Source organism: Scyliorhinus torazame, chromosome X (assembly GCF_047496885.1).
Source record: "Scyliorhinus torazame isolate Kashiwa2021f chromosome X, sScyTor2.1, whole genome shotgun sequence".
NCBI lineage: Eukaryota > Metazoa > Chordata > Chondrichthyes > Carcharhiniformes > Scyliorhinidae > Scyliorhinus > Scyliorhinus torazame.
Window position 1 is genome coordinate 2,471,386 of NC_092738.1, and position 17,185 is coordinate 2,488,570.

At 54.0% G+C, this 17,185-nt stretch overlaps 1 protein-coding gene across 1 annotated transcript in view; it reads right to left on the reverse strand.

The window, feature by feature from the left end:
• Positions 1 to 4,739: 4,739 nt before the first annotated feature.
• Positions 4,740 to 17,185, reverse strand: part of mars1 (methionyl-tRNA synthetase 1) — an 83,044-nt gene continuing 70,598 nt past the window's right edge. The window contains exons 17-19 of the mRNA XM_072493610.1: positions 16,512 to 16,583; positions 12,574 to 12,645; positions 4,740 to 5,075 (exon numbers count right to left, since the gene is read on the reverse strand). Coding sequence (XP_072349711.1) covers positions 4,953 to 5,075; positions 12,574 to 12,645; positions 16,512 to 16,583 — 267 coding nt within the window. The 3' untranslated portion in view covers positions 4,740 to 4,952. The remainder of the gene's footprint in view (positions 5,076 to 12,573; positions 12,646 to 16,511; positions 16,584 to 17,185) is intronic.

The following is a 17,185-nucleotide window of genomic DNA, read 5'->3' on the forward strand; positions in this document are numbered from 1 at the left end:
CACCCCTCCCTATCTCTGTAACCTCCTCCTGCCCCTACACCCCTCCCTATCTCTGTAACCTCCTCCAGCCCCCTACACCCCTCCCTATCTCTGTAACCTCCTCCAGTCCCCTACACCCCTCCCTATCTCTGTAACCTCCTCCAGCCCCCTACAACCCTCCCTATCTCTGTAACCTCCTCCAGCCCCCTACACCCCTCCCTATCTCTGTAACCTCCTCCAGCCCCCTACACCCCTCCCTATCTCTGTAACCTCCTCCAGTCCCCTACACCCTCCCCATCTCTGTAACCTCCTCCAGTCCCCTACACCCTCCCCATCTCTGTAACCTCCTCCAGCCCCCTACACCCCTCCCTATCTCTGTAACCTCCTCCAGCCCCCTACACCCCTCCCTATCTCTGTAACCTCCTCCAGCCCCTACACCCCTCCCTATCTCTGTAACCTCCTCCAGCCCCCTACACCCCTCCCTATCTCTGTAACCTCCTCCAGCCCCCTACACCCCTCCCTATCTCTGTAACCTCCTCCTGCCCCTACACCCCTCCCTATCTCTGTAACCTCCTCCAGCCCCCTACACCCCTCCCTATCTCTGTAACCTCCTCCAGTCCCCTACACCCCTCCCTATCTCTGTAACCTCCTCCAGCCCCCTACACCCCTCCCTATCTCTGTAACCTCCTCCAGCCCCTACACCCCTCCCTATCTCTGTAACCTCCTCCAGCCCCCTACACCCCTCCCTATCTCTGTAACCTCCTCCAGTCCCCTACACCCCTCCCTATCTCTGTAACCTCCTCCAGCCCCCGACAACCCTCCCTATCTCTGTAACCTCCTCCAGCCCCCTACACCCCTCCCTATCTCTGTAACCTCCTCCAGCCCCCTACACCCCTCCCTATCTCTGTAACCTCCTCCAGTCCCCTACACCCCTCCCTATCTCTGTCACCTCCTCCAGCCCCCGACAACCCTCCCTATCTCTGTACAACCCTCCCTATCTCTGTAACCTCCTCCAGCCCCTACAACCCTCCCTATCTCTGCAACCTCCTCCAGCCCCCTACACCCCTCCCTATCTCTGTAACATCCTCCAGCCCCTACTCCCCTCCCTATCTCTGTAACCTCCTCCAGCCCCCTACACCCCTCCCTATCTCTGTAACCTCCTCCAGTCCCCTACACCCCTCCCTATCTCTGTAACCTCCTCCAGCCCCCTACACCCCTCCCTATCTCTGTAACCTCCTCCAGTCCCCTACACCCCTCCCTATCTCTGTAACCTCCTCCAGCCCCCGACAACCCTCCCTATCTCTGTAACCTCCTCCAGCCCCTACAACCCTCCCTATCTCTGCAACCTCCTCCAGCCCCCTACACCCCTCCCTATCTCTGTAACATCCTCCAGCCCCTACTCCCCTCCCTATCTCTGTAACCTCCTCCAGCCCCCTACACCCCTCCCTATCTCTGTAACCTCCTCCAGCCCCCAACACCCCTCCCTATCTCTGTAACCTACTCCAGCCCTACACCCCTCCCTATCTCTGTAACCTCCTCCAGCCCCCTACACCCCTCCCTATCTCTGTAACCTCCTCCAGTCCCCTACAACCCTCCCTATCTCTGTAACTTCCTACACCCCTCCCTATCTCTGTAACCTCCTCCAGCCCCCTACACCCCTCCCTATCTCTGTAACCTCCTCCAACACCTCCCTATCTCTGTAACCTCCTCCAGCCCCCTACACCCCTCCCTATCTCTGTAACCTCCTCCAGCCCCCTACACCCCTCCCTATCTCTGTAATCTCCTCCAGTCCCCTACACCCCTCCCTATCTCTGTAACCTCCTCCAGCCCCCTACACCCCTCCCTATCTCTGTAACCTCCTCCAGCCCCCTACACCCCTCCCTATCTCTGTAACCTCCTCCAGCCCCCTACACCCCTCCCTATCTCTGTAACGTCCTCCAGCCCCCTACACCCTCCCTATCTCTGTAACCTCCTCCAGCCCCCTACATCCCTCCCTATCTCTGTAACCTCCTCCAGCCTCTACACCCCTCCCTATCTCTGTAACCTCCTCCAACACCTCCCTATCTCTGTAACCTCCTCCAGCACCCTACACCCCTCCCTATCTCTGTAACCTCCTCCAGCCCCCGACACCCCTCCCTATCTCTGTAACCTACTCCAGTCCCCGACACCCCTCCCTATCTCTGTAACCTCCTCCAGCCCCCTACACCCCTCCCGATCTCTGTAACCTCCTCCAGCCCCCTACACCCCTCCCTATCTCTGTAACATCCTCCAGCCCCTACTCCCCTCCCTATCTCTGTAACCTCCTCCAGCCCCCTACACCCCTCCCTATCTCTGTAACCTCCTCCATCCCCCTACACCCCTCCCTATCTCTGTAACCTCCTCCAGCCCCCTACAACCCTCCCTCTCTGTAAGGGCGGACTTGTCTGAGGACAAGGGGGGGGCAGAAGCTTTAACAGACCGGGTGTGTCAGCCGTTCGAAGACAACTCATCAAGAGGTCTGCAGGAGCCATATCTGTTCTGAGGAGGAAGTAATACTGTGTCGCGGATGGATTGAGAGCTGTATACGTTTATCTTTCTTGTGTAAATAGGAACAAAGATAGCACTTAAGGATATTGTATTTACTGTATTAAGTATTGTTTCGGGGGGGGGGGGGGGAAAGTAACCCATTCTCACGTGTGATGTTAAAGAGTTTAACGGTGTATTGATAATAAAATTCTGTTTTAAAATACCAAATCCTTATTTCTTTGTGTGATCGCTCCTCTGCCTCCCCTTTTACCGCGGCCCGGAGACCCTCTTGGGGGCTCGTTCTTGAGGGAGAAAAATAATAACTCGCCCCCGCTGCCAGTCGAACTGCGAAAACACAGACGTTTGGGTGTCGATGTCCGGCGCGCGCCCCCGAGTTTTTTCTTTGTAGAAAAAAAAAACACACCCCGTCCTGCACGAACGCGTACGCGCTGGTGACGCATTTCGCGCGGCCTAACATGACAAGCCGATCGCACGATGAACGGTGGGGTCGTAGGAGGTACAGAGGGACCTGGGGGTGTACAGAGATCCCCGAGGACGGCGGGACAGGTGGCACACGGGACACTTGCCTTTATTCGCCGAGGTATAGAGTATAAGAGCGTGGAGGTTACGATCGGAGCTGTGCAGAATGTCGGTCAGGCCGCAGCTGGAGTACTGTGCTCAGTCCTCGTCGCCACTCTATAGGAAGGAGGGTGGGGAGGAGATTCGCCGGGAGTGTCGCCTGGGCTGGAGCGTCTCCGCGGTGGAGAGAGGCTGGTTAGGCCGGGGTTGTCTCCCTCGGAGTGGAGAAGGCCGAGGGGAGGACCTGATTGAGGTGGACAGAATTAGAAAGGAGGCAGATAGGGTGGATCGGGAGGAATGTTTCCCCTTAGCGGGGGGCTCAATAACTGTGGTGGGGGGGGGGGGTGGGTGTGGAGATTTAAGGTAAGGGGAGAGGGCAGGAGGTTCAGAGGGGATTGGAGGAGAAACCGTTCCACCCAGGGGGTAACGGGAGTCCGGAACCCGCTGGCTGAAAGGGCCGGAGAGGCGGGATCTCCAACAACAATTAAGAAGCGTTTGGATGAGCTCTCGAAACGCCAGCGGCCGACACGGCTCCGCAGCGAGCGCTGGGAGATGGGATCAGAGCGGAGGGGGGGCTGGTCGATAAGCACGTTGGCCCCAAACGGCCTCTGTAAAACTCTGTGAGTCTAATGGTGCAGAGGGATCTGGGTGGCTGGGTACGCGGAGCTCAATACGTCAGTGCTCAGGGGCGGAGAGGGATCACGAAGGCAGATAGGACACTGGGCTTCATTGCAGAGTGGGGGGGGGGGGGGGGGGGATGTGAAGTCTGTAAAAGTCGGGAGGTCTCGCTCCGAGCGGGGAGGCGTTGCGCACGGAACTGGTCCCGGACCCAAGGAGGGGCGGACCCGTGTCGGAGGCGGTTCGAAGAAGGTTCACGGTGGGGCTCTCGTACTCATTGGGAGTTTGGTCTTCGCCAATCTACCTAACCTGCACATCTTTGGACACTAAGGCACAATTTAACATGGCCAATCCACCTAACCTGCACATCTTTGGACACTAAGGACAATTTATCGCGGCCAATCCACCCAACCTGTACATCTTTGGACACTAAGGGACAATTTAACACGGCCAATCCACCTAACCTGTACATCTTTGGACACTAAGGGACAATTTAACACGGCCAATCCACCTAACCTGTACATCTTTGGACACTAAGGACAATTTATCGCGGCCAATCCACCCAACCTGCACATCTTTGGACACTAAGGGACAATTTAACACGGCCAATCCACCTAACCTGCACATCTTTGGACACTAAGGGACAATTTAGCATGGCCAATCCACCTAACCTGTACATCTTTGGACACTAAGGACAATTTATCGCGGCCAATCCACCCTAACCTGCACATCTTTGGACACTAAGGGACAATTTAACACGGCCAATCCACCTAACCTGTACATCTTTGGACACTAAGGGACAATTTAACACGGCCAATCCACCTAACCTGTACATCTTTGGACACTAAGGACAATTTATCGCGGCCAATCCACCTAACCCGCACATCTTTGGACCGTGGGAGGAAACCGGAGCACCCGGAGGAAACCCACGCACACACGGGGAGGACGCGCAGACTCCGCACGGACAGTCGCCCCAGGGTGGAATCGAATTCGCGAGGCAGCACCGCCAGCCGTTTCAGAGAACAGACAGAGGGGGGGGGGTCCCCCGACAGGAGAGAGAGTTTTAAATTGAAGCTTTTATTTTTCCCGTCGCCAGACAGACGGCGTCTGTCGCCGAGGCTCCTTCCCGCCGCCGCACCCGTTTGCAAAGACACGCACGCGGCAACGTCACGGGCTTGTCCCTCCAGCGATGAGAGGCAGCAAGGGAGGCGGGGGGGGGGGGTTTGGGAGAGAGGGGAGGGGGGGGGGTGATGCCCGCCGGCCCCGCCCATTCACTTCTTCCCCGCTGTCTTGGACCCCGCCAAGCGCCTCTTGAGGTCCAGCAAGGCGGCCACTTCTGCGTCGATCAACGGTTTCTCCGCCTTCTGGGACTTGAGCTCACGGACCCGGTTGCCCTGGGTTGGAAAAAAACAAACAACCCAAAATGAAATCAAATATAATCGCGCCGCTTGCAACAGTTGGCGCCCAACTGGGGGATTTTGAGAAAGGTTCATTCGCGAAGCCCATTTGCTCGGCTAACCGCGCTCTCAACGGGTCCTCGTCGCCAGCGTTAAAGGTCGACGCACACGAAACCCGGGGCGTTGGGGGGGGGGGACGGGACGCTCGTTAAAACCGCGCGTGTAGAGATTCCACCGCCCCCCCCCGATCCCTTCCGCCAGCACGGAGCACCTTGCCGGGTGGATGCACCGAACTGCATCCGCCACTTGTCTGCCCACCCACCCCCTTTCTCTCTCTCTCTCTCTCTCGAGCGCCGTTGGCACCATCCCCGCGACGCCCGAGCGGTGTCCACGGGCGCCGCTAGGGGCCTCCCGTGCCCGCTGGGCACCCCAGGGGACCAAGGTGCATCGTCGACCCCTTCAATCACATCCCAGTTTGAGGCTTCGCAAGCGTGCCTTTTTTTTTTTATTAAAACAAACAATTTTAACGAGGTATATATGGACATTACAAACCGCAACTGTATAAAAACGTACAAAGAAACAAACACTTCGATCACCGACTCCCAACTCGCCAAGACCCGCCTATTTGCCCCCCCCGTCCTACGCGACCCTCCCACCCCCTTGCTGACGATTAATTCCCCGCGAAGAAGTCAACGGACGGTTGCCAGCTCTGGGCGAACCCTCTCGGGGCGAACTTAAGTTTTCTCCAGACGGAGAAAGCGAGCCATGTCCGACAGCCAGGCCTCCGACTTCGGGGGGGCGGGGGGCTTTGAGTCCCTCCAAGCTAACAGTACCCGCCTCCGGGCTAGCAGGGAGGCAGAGGCCAGAACGTCGGCCTCTTTCTCCTCCTGGGTCCCCGGGGTCCTCCGACACCCCGGAAATCGCCACCTCCGGCCTCGGCGCCACGCTGGTCTTCAACGCCGCAGACCCGACGCCCGCAAACCCCTGCCCAAAGTCCCCGAAGGTTCGGGCACGTCCAAAACACGTGGACATGGTTCGCCGGTCCTCCCGCGCATTCTGCCCACCTATCCTTGGATTGGATTGGGTTTGTTTATTGTCACGTGTACCGAGGTACCGTGAAAAGTATTTTTCCGCGAGCAGCTCAACAGATCATTAAGTCCATGGGAAGAAAAGGGAATAAAAGAAAATACATAATAGGGCAACACAAGGTCCACAATGTAATAATGTTAGGTTTAGAATTAAATTTCAAAAGATTAGAACTAGTATAAGTTAAGTAAAAAGTGGATCTGTTTGTGAGAGCTCGCAGAGAGTCGTCTCGCTCTGGCAACTCCCAGGACAGGTACAGCACGGGGTTAGATACAGAGTAAAGCTCCCTCTACACTGTCCCCATCAAACACTCCCAGGACAGGTACAGCACGGGGTTAGATACACAGTAAAGCTCCCTCTACACTGTCCCCATCAAACACTCCCAGGACAGGTACAGCACGGGGTGAGATACAGAGTAAAGCTCCCTCTACACTGCCCCCATCAAACAGTCCCAGGTCAGGTACAGCACGGGGTTAGATACAGAGTAACGCTCTCTCTACACTGTCCCCATCAAACACTCCCAGGACAGGTACAGCCCGGGGTTAGATACAGAGTAAAGCTCCCTCTACACTGTCCCCATCAAACACTCCCAGGACAGGTACAGCACGGGGTTAGATACAGAGTAAAGCTCCCACTACACTGTCCCCATCAAACACTCCCAGGACAGGTACAGCACGGGGTTAGATACAGAGTAAAGCTCCCTCTACACTGTCCCCATCAAACACTCCCAGGACAGGTACAGCACGGGGTTAGAGACAGAGTAAAGCTCCCTCTACACTGTCCCCATCAAACACTCCCAGGACAGGTACAGCACGGGGTTAGATACAGAGTAAAGCTCCCTCTACACTGTCCCCATCAAACACTCCCAGGACAGGTGCAGCACGGGGTTAGATACAGAGTAAAGCTCTCTCTACACTGTCCCCATGAAACACTCCAGGACAGGGACAGCACGGGGTTAGATACAGAGTAAAGCTCCCTCTACACTGTCCCCATCAAACACTCCCAGGACAGGTACAGCACGGGGTTAGATACAGAGTAAAGCTCCCTCTACACTGTCCCCATCAAACACTCCCAGGACAGGTACAGCACGGGGTTAGATACAGAGTAAAGCTCCCTCTACACTGTCCCCATCAAACACTCCCAGGACAGGTACAGCACGGGGTTAGATACAGAGTAAAGCTCCTCTACACTGTCCCCATCAAACACTCCCAGGACAGGTACAGCACGGGGTTAGATACAGAGTAAAGCTCCCTCTACACTGTCCCCATCAAACACTCCCAGGACAGGTACAGAACGGGGTTCGATACAGAGTAAAGCTCCCTCTACACTGTCCCCATCAAACACTCCAGGACAGGTACAGCACGAGGTTAGATACAGAGTAAAGCTCCCTCTACACTGTTCCCATCAAACACTCCCAGGACAGGAACAGCATAGGGTTAGTTACAGAGTAAAGCTCCCTCTACACTGTCCTCATTAAACACTCCCAGGACAGGTACAGCACGGGGTTAGAGAGTAAAGCTCCCTCTGCACTGTCCCCATCAAACACTCCCAGGACAGGTACAGCACGGGGTTAGATACAGAGTAAAGCTCCATCTACACTGTCCCCCTCAAACACTCCCAGGACAGGTACAGCACGGGGTTAGATACAGAGTAAAGCTCCCTCTACACTGTCCCCATCAAACACTCCCAGGACAGGTACAGCACGGGGATAGATACAGAGTAAAGCTCCCTCTACACTGTCCCCATCAAACACTCCCAGGACAGGTACAGCACGGGGTTACATACAGAGTAAAGCTCCCTCTACACTGTCCTCATTAAACACTCCCAGGACAGGTACAGCACGGGGTTAGAGAGTAAAGCTCCCTCTGCACTGTCCCCATCAAACACTCCCAGGACAGGTACAGCACGGGGTTAGATACAGAGTAAAGCTCCATCTACACTGTCCCCATCAAACACTCCCAGGACAGGTACAGCACGGGGTTAGATACAGAGTAAAGCTCCCTCTACACTGTCCCCATCAAACACTCCCAGGACAGGTACAGCACGGAGTTAGATACAGAGTAAAGCTCCCTCTACACTGTCCCCATCAAACACTCCCAGGACAGGTACAGCACGGGGTTAGATACAGAGTAAAGCTCCCTCGACACTGTCCCCATCAAACACTCCCAGGACAGGTACAGTACGGGGTTAGATACAGAGTAAAGCTCCCTCTGCACTGTCCCCATCAAACACTCCCAGAACAGGTACAGCACGAGGTTAGATACAGAGTAAAGCTCCCTCTACACTGTTCCCATCAAACACTCCCAGGACAGGAACAGCACAGGGTTAGTTACAGAGTAAAGCTCCCTCTACACTGTCCTCATTAAACACTCCCAGGACAGGTACAGCACGGGGTTAGAGAGTAAAGCTCCCTCTGCACTGTCCCCATCAAACACTCCCAGGACAGGTACAGCACGGGGTTAGATACAGAGTAAAGCTCCATCTACACTGTCCCCATCAAACACTCCCAGGACAGGTACAGCACGGGGTTAGATACAGAGTAAAGCTCCCTCTACACTGTCCCCCTCAAACACTCCCAGGACAGGTACAGCACGGGGTTATATACAGAGTAAAGCTCCCTCTACACTGTCCCCATCAAACACTCCCAGGACAGGTACAGCACGGGGATAGATACAGAGTAAAGCTCCCTCTACACTGTCCCCATCAAACACTCCCAGGACAGGTACAGCACGGGGTTACATACAGAGTAAAGCTCCCTCTACACTGTCCTCATTAAACACTCCCAGGACAGGTACAGCACGGGGTTAGAGAGTAAAGCTCCCTCTGCACTGTCCCCATCAAACACTCCCAGGACAGGTACAGCACGGGGTTAGATACAGAGTAAAGCTCCATCTACACTGTCCCCATCAAACACTCCCAGGACAGGTACAGCACGGGGTTCGATACAGAGTAAAGCTCCCTCTACACTGTCCCCATCAAACACTCCCAGGACAGGTACAGCACGGAGTTAGATACAGAGTAAAGCTCCCTCTACACTGTCCCCATCAAACACTCCCAGGACTGGTACAGCACAGGGTTAGATACAGAGTAAAGCTCCCTCTACACTGTCCCCATCAAACACTCCCAGGACAGGTACAGCACGGGGTTAGATACAGAGTAAAGCTCCCTCTACACTGTCCCCATCAAACACTCCCAGGACAGGAACAGCACGGGGTTAGATACAGAGTAAAGCTCCCTCTACACTGTCCCCATCAAACACTCCCAGGACAGGTACAGCACGGAGTTAGATACAGAGTAAAGCTCCCTCTACACTGTCCCCATCAAACACTCCCAGTACAGGAACAGCACGGGGTTAGATACAGAGTAAAGCTCCCTCTACACTGTCCCCATCAAACACTCCCAGGACAGGTACAGCACGGGGTTAGATACAGAGTAAAGCTCCCTCTACACTGTCCCCATCAAACACTCCCAGGACAGGTACAGCACGGGGTGAGATACAGAGTAAAGCTCCCTCTACACTGTCCCCATCAAACACTCCCAGGACAGGTACAGCACGGGGTTAGATACAGAGTAAAGCTCCCTCTACACTGTCCCCATCAAACACTCCCAGGACAGGTACAGCACGGGGTTAGATACAGAGTAAAGCTCCCTCTACACTGTCCCCATCAAACACTCCCAGGACAGGTACAGCACGGGGTTAGATACAGAGTAAAGCTCCCTCTACACTGTCCCCATCAAACACTCCCAGGACAGGTACAGCACAGGGTTAGATACAGAGTAAAGCTCCCTCTACACTGTCCCCATCAAACTCTCCCAGGACAGGTACAGCACGGGGTTAGATACAGAGTAAAGCTCCCTCTACACTGTCCCCATCAAACACTCCCAGGACAGGTACAGCATGGGGTTCGATACAGAGTAAAGCTCCCTCTACACTGTCCCCATCAAACACTCCCAGGACAGGTACAGCACGGGGTTAGATACAGAGTAAAGCTCCCTCTACACTGTCCCCATCAAACACTCCCAGGACAGGTACAGCACGGGGTTAGATACAGAGAGTAAAGCTCCCTCTACACTGTCCCCATCATACACTCCCAGGACAGGTACAGCACGAAGTTAGATACAGAATAAAGCTCCCTCTACACTGTCCCCATCAAACACTCCCAGGACAGGTACAGCATGGGGTTAGATACAGAATAAAGCTCCCTCTACACTGTCCCCATCAAACACTCCCAGGACAGGTACAGCACGGGGTTAGATACAGAGTAAAGCTCCCTCTACACTGTCCCCATCAAACACTCCAAGGACAGGTACAGCACGGGGTTAGAAACAGAGTAAAGCTTCCTCTACACTGTCCCCATCAAACCCTCCCAGGACAGGTACAGCACGGGGTTAGATACAGAGTAAAGCTCCCTCTACACTGTCCCCATCAAACACTCCCAGGACAGGTACAGCACGAGGTTAGATACAGAGTAAAGCTCCCTCTACACTGTCCCCATCAAACGCTACCAGGACAGGTACAGCACGGGGTTAGATACAGAGTAAAGCTCCCTCTACACTGTCCCCATCAAACACTCCAAGGACAGGTACAGCACGGGGTTAGAAACAGAGTAAAGCTTCCTCTACACTGTCCCCATCAAACCCTCCCAGGACAGGTACAGCACGGGGTTAGATACAGAGTAAAGCTCCCTCTACACTGTCCCCATCAAACACTCCCAGGACAGGTACAGCATGGGGTTAGATACAGAGTAAAGCTCCCTCTACACTGTCCCCATCAAACACTCCCAGGACAGGTACAGCACGGGGTTAGATACAGAGTAAAGATCGCTCTACACTGTCCCCATCAAACGCTACCAGGACAGGTACAGCACGGGGTTAGATACAGAGTTTGGATTGGATTTGTTTATTGTCACGTGTACAGAGGTACAGTGAAAAGTATTTTTCTGTGAGCAGCTCAACAGATCATTAAAGTCCATGAGAAGAAAAGGGAATAAAAGAAAATACATAATAGGGCAATGCAAGGTCCACAATGTAACTACACAACACTGGCATCGGGTGAAGCAGACAGGGTGTAGTGTTAATGAGATCAGTCCATAAGAGGGTCATTGAGGAGTCTGGTAACAGCGGGGAAGAAGCTGTTTTTGAGTCTGTTCGTGCGTGTTCTCAGACTTCTAGCCAGTTAAAATGGCCAACCCCGATTTAAAATGGCGAACAGCAATGGCTGATGGGAAAATCAGCCAACAGGACTAAAACCAGCAGCTGCAGGTTGGCTGTGTATTCACCTCTGGGAAGGCCAGACAAGATCGATACCTGTAGCCGTCAGCATAACGAAACACCAGCCATCTGCATACTAATGAGCAATCCCCGGGAACAATGGGCAACACTTTAGACACACAAAGCCAACCCAGACTTTTAGGCGCCAACAGGAGCCGACACAAAGGGAGGCGAACGATCACCTCAGGACCGCCCATCGATCAAGGAATCGCTCCAGCATTGGAGAAAATCGAACCAAGCGATCGGGACAAAGTCCAATCACTTGGGACCAGGTACAGGGTCCGCCCGGAAGGCGGGAAGCCCCTGAGGACTATAAGAATAAGAGCCCCAAGTTCAAATCGTTCTTCTTGACCGGGTCACTCGGCGACCCGGACCAACCCTCGACAGTGACTGGTCCAGCCATCGCGAAACATCCCGTCAGTCTGACTCCAACGCTCGCACCGAGATAGGCGCTCCTAGCTACCAATCTGCACCAGCTTCGAATCCCGCAGGCTCAGAATCCAAACGAAAGGCCATTCGTTTCCCTGACCTGGTGGGCCAGTTCCAAGTTAAGTATTGGCCTGTTAGTTGTAGAAGTAGCTTAGACGTAGAATTTATGCACGAGTATTGATTACTGTGTATAATAAATGTGCGTTGATTTAACTCTTACTAAGCGGTGTGTTGGATTATTGATCATCGCTCGGACTGGAACCTCGTGCCGGTATCAGAAAGATACCTGGGGACTCGAGAGCAAAGGTGATAGAACAGAGCACTTAAACTAAGGCTAAAGTTAGCAGCAACAAGACTTCTGTATCTCCTGCCCGATGGAAGAAGTTGGAAGAGTGAGTAAGCCGGGTGGGATCTTTGATTATACTGCCCGCTTTCCCCAGGCAGCGGGAGGTGTAGACACGCGTTGCGGTCGCGTTGACTCTACTCAACGCGTCTGCCCAAAGTCTCTCCGTTCAATTTGCGCCCCCCCCCGGTTTATTTAATTCAACTTATTTGGTCCAATCAAGATTGTCGGAACCACCCCTGCCTGTCGATAATAATCCCCCCCCCCACCCCCCCCCCCCGCCCAATGTAAACTGGGTCTCCCGTCACGGCGCAGGTGCGCAGTGTGGTCAGCAGGGGGCCCTGCACTCGCCCGCGGCGCACTCACCTGCTTGGTCACGAGCTCCTGCAGTTCCTGGGCGTCAGCCCCCGGGGTGGCCTGGGGGGCTCGGGCGGGGGCCTGCGGACAAAGAACGGCATTTTATTAACCCCCCCCACACCGAGAGACGCAATTCCCCGTCACGCGCACGCTCCCGGCTGCCCCCCTCTGCTAGCGTCAAGCTCTCATCTCACATTTCCACCCCCCCACCCAAGTGAAGACGGACCCCCCTGAATTTGCCCCCCCCCCCAACCCCTTCCCGAATTGGTGACCTTCTGATGTCGATGGTCCACTGCTCCTGGTCTCTCGTCCCCCCCCCCAACCCCCACTCCACCACTCACCCCACAATAATAATAATCTTTCTTAGTGTCACAAGTAAACTTACATTAAGACCATAAGACACAGGAGCAGAATTAGGCCACTCGGCCCATCGAGTCTGCTCCGCCATTCAACCATGGCTGATATTTTCTCATCCCCATTCTCCTGCCTTCTCCCCGTAACAGCCTCCCCGATCGGGCGCCGGAATGTGGCGACTAGGGGCTTTTCACAGTAACTTCATTGAAGCCTATTCGTGACAATAATCGATTTTCATTTCATTTCATAACCCCTGATCCCATTATTGATCAAGAACCTATCCATCTCTGTCTTAAAGACACTCACTAAATACAGTGAATGGTAGAACCCTCAAGAGTATTGACAGTCAGAGAGATCTAGGAGTACAGGTCCACAGGTCACTGAAAGGGGCGACACAGGTGGAGAAGGTAGTCAAGAAGGCCGACGGCATGCTTGCCTTCATTGGCCGGGGCATTGAGTATAAGAATTGGCAAGTCATGTTGCAGCTGTATAGAAACTTAGTTAGGCCACACTTGGAGTGTAGTGTTCAATTCTGGTCGCCACACTACCAGAAGGATGTGGAGGCTTTAGAGAGGGTGCAGAAGAGATTCACCAGAATGTTGCCTGGTGTGGAGGGCATTAGCTAGGAGGAGCGGTTGAATAAACTCGGTTTGTTCTCACTGGAACGACGGAGGTTGAGGGGCGACCTGATAGAGGTCGACAAAATTATGAGGGGCATAGACAGAGTGGATAGTCAGGGGCTTTTCCCCGGGGTAGAGGGGTCAATTACTAGGGGGCATAGGTTTAAGGTGCGAGGGGCAAGGTTGAGAGTAGATGTACGAGGCAAGTTTTTTACGCAGAGGGTAGTGGGTGCCTGGAACTCGCTGCCGGAGGAGGTGGTGGAAGCAGGGACGATAGTGACATTTAAGGGGCATCTTGACAAATACATGAATAGGTTGGGAATAGAGGGATACGGACCCAGGAAGTGTAGAAGATTGTTTAGTCGGGCAGCATGGTCGGCACGGGCTTGGAGGGCCGAAGGGCCTGTTCCTGTGCTGTACATTTCTTTGTTCTGATTTGGCAAAGAGTTCCACAGAATCACCACCCTTCTGGCTGAAGAAATTGAAACTGAACCAGCACCTCATCTCTGTCCTCATCTCTGTTTTAAAGGATCGTCCCTTTAGTCTGAGGCTCTGTCCTCTGCTTCTAGTTTTAACACTGCAATGAGCTTTACTCTGTATCTAACCCCGTGCTGTCCCTGTCCTGGGAGTGTTTGATGGGGACAGTGCAGAGGGAGCTTTACCCTGTATCTAACCCCGTGCTGTACCTGTCCTGGGAGTGTTTGATGGGGACAGTGTAGAGGGAGCTTTACTCTGTATCTAACCCCGTGCTGTACCTGTCCTGGGAGTGGTGATGGGGACAGTGTAGAGGGAGCTTTACTCTGTATCTAACCCCGTGCTGTACCTGTCCTGGGAGTGTTTGATGGGGACAGTGTAGTGGGAGCTTTACTCTGTATCTAACCCCGTGCTGTACCTGTCCTGGGAGTGTTTGATGGGGACAGTGTAGAGGGAGCTTTACTCTGTATCTAACTCCGTGCTGTACCTGTCCTGGGAGTGTTTGATGGGGACAGTGTAGAGGGAGCTTTACTCTGTATCTAACCCCGTGCTGTACCTGTCCTGGGAGTGTTTGACGGGGACAGTGTAGAGGGAGCTTTACTCTGTATCTAACCCCGTGCTGTACCTGTCCTGGGAGTGTTTGACGGGGACAGTGTAGTGGGAGCTTTACTCTGTATCTAACCCCGTGCTGTACCTGTCCTGGGAGTGTTTGATGGGGACAGTGTAGAGGGAGCTTTACTCTGTATCTAACCCCGTGCTGTACCTGTCCTGGGAGTGTTTGATGGGGACAGTGTAGAGAGAGCTTTACTCTGTATCTAACCCCGTGCTGTACCTGTCCTGGGAGTGTTTGATGGGGACAGTGTAGAGGGAACTTTACTCTGTATCTAACCCTGTGCTGTACCTGTCCTGGGAGTGTTTGATGGGGACAGTGTAGTGGGAGCTTTACTCTGTATCTAACCCCGTGCTGTACCTGTCCTGGGAGTGTTTGATGGGGACAGTGTAGAGGGAGCTTTACTCTGTATCTAAATACGTGCTGTAACTGTCCTGGGAGTGTTTGATGGGGACAGTGTAGAGGGAGCTTTAATCTGTATCTAACCCCGTGCTGTACCTGTCCTGGGAGTGTTTGATGGGGACAGTGTAGAGGGAGCTTTACTCTGTATCTAACCCTGTGCTGTACCTGTCCTGGGAGTGTTTGATGGGGACAGTGTAGAGGGAGCTTTACTCTGTATCTAACCCCGTGCTGTACCTGTCCTGGGAGTGTTTGATGGGGACAGTGTAGAGGGAGCTTTACTCTGTATCTAACCCCGTGCTGTACCTGTCCTGGGAGTGTTTGATGGGGACAGTGTAGAGAGAGCTTTACTCTGTATCTAACCCCGTGCTGTACCTGTCCTGGGAGTGTTTGACGGGGACAGTGTAGAGGGAGCTTTACTCTGTATCTAACCCCGTGCTGTACCTGTCCTGGGAGTGTTTGATGGGGACAGTGTAGAGAGAGCTTTACTCTGTATCTAACCCCGTGCTGTACCTGTCCTGGGAGTGTTTGATGGGGACAGTGTAGAGGGAGCTTTACTCTGTATCTAACCCCGTGCTGTACCTGTCCTGGGAGTGTTTGATGGGGACAGTGTAGTGGGAGCTTTACTCTGTATCTAACCCCGTGCTGTACCTGTCCTGGGAGTGTTTGATGGGGACAGTGTAGAGGGAGCTTTACTCTGTATCTAACCCCGTGCTGTACCTGTCCTGGGAGTGTTTGATGGGGACAGTGTAGAGGGAGCTTTACTCTGTATCTAACTCTGTGCTGTACCTGTCCTGGGAGTGTTTGATGGGGACAGTGTAGAGGGAGCTTTACTCTGTATCTAACCCCGTGCTGTACCTGTCCTGGGAGTGTTTGGCGGGGACAGTGTAGAGGGAGCTTTACTCTGTATCTAACCCCGTGCTGTACCTGTCCTGGGAGTGTTTGACGGGGACAGTGTAGAGGGAGCTTTACTCTGTATCTAACCCCGTGCTGTACCTGTCCTGGGAGTGTTTGATGGGGACAGTGTAGAGGGAGCTTTGCTCTGTATCTAACCCCGTGCTGTACCTGTCCTGGGAGTGTTTGATGGGGACAGAATCATAGAACAGAATCCCTACAGTGCAGAAGGAGGCCATTTGGCCCATCGAGTCTGCACCTACCCAGTTAAGCCCTCACTTCCACCCTATCCCCGTAACCCAATGACCCCTCCTAACCTTTTTGGTCACGACGGGAAATTGATCGCGGCCAATCCACCCAACCTGCACGTCTTTTGGACTGTGGGAGGAAACCGGAGCACCCGGAGGAAACCCACGCGCACCCGGGGGAGAACGCGCAGACGGCGACCCAAGGCCGGGAATCGAACCCGGGGACCCTGGCGCCGTGAAGCAACAGTGCTAACCGCCGTGCTACCGTCCCGCCCAAGGTGGTCCCCGCGCCGACCCGATCGAAACTTGCCGTCATTTTAAAGAACGGGGGGGGGGGAGAACGTGTACCTTCTGACCTCCGTATCTCCGTCGCAAATCCTCAATATGCTCAGTCTCCAGTTTCTGGAACAAGGGGCTGATCTGGAAAAGAAAAGGAGATTGAGTCGCGCGAAATCGAGGCCGATTGCATCAGTAACTGGCTATCACACAGAAGACAGAGGGTGGCGGTGGATGGAAAATGTTCAGACTGGAGCCCAGTTACCAGCGGTGTACCACAGGGATCAGTGCTGGGTCCTCGGCTATTTGTGATTTTTATCAATGACTTGGGGGAGGGGGCTGGAGGGTGGGTCAGTAAATTTACTGATGACACCAAGATTGGTGGAGCAGTGGGTGAGGGGGAGGGCCGTTGTAGGCGGCAAAGAGACATTGATAGGACGCAGAGCTGGGCCGAGAAGTGGCAGATGGAGTTTAACCCTGATAAGTGCGAGGTGATCCATTTTGGCCGGACAAATGTGAATGCGGATTACAGGGTCAACGGCCGGGTTCTGAGGAATGTGGAGGAACGGAGAGATCTCGGGGGTTCATGTCCACAGATCTCTGAAGGTTGCCACTCGAGTGGATAGAGCCGTGAAGAAGGCCTATAGTGTGTTAGCGTTTATTAACAGGGGGATTGAGTTTAAGAGCCGCGGGGTTATGCTGCAACTGTACCGGACCCTGGTGAGACCACATTTGGAGTATTGTGC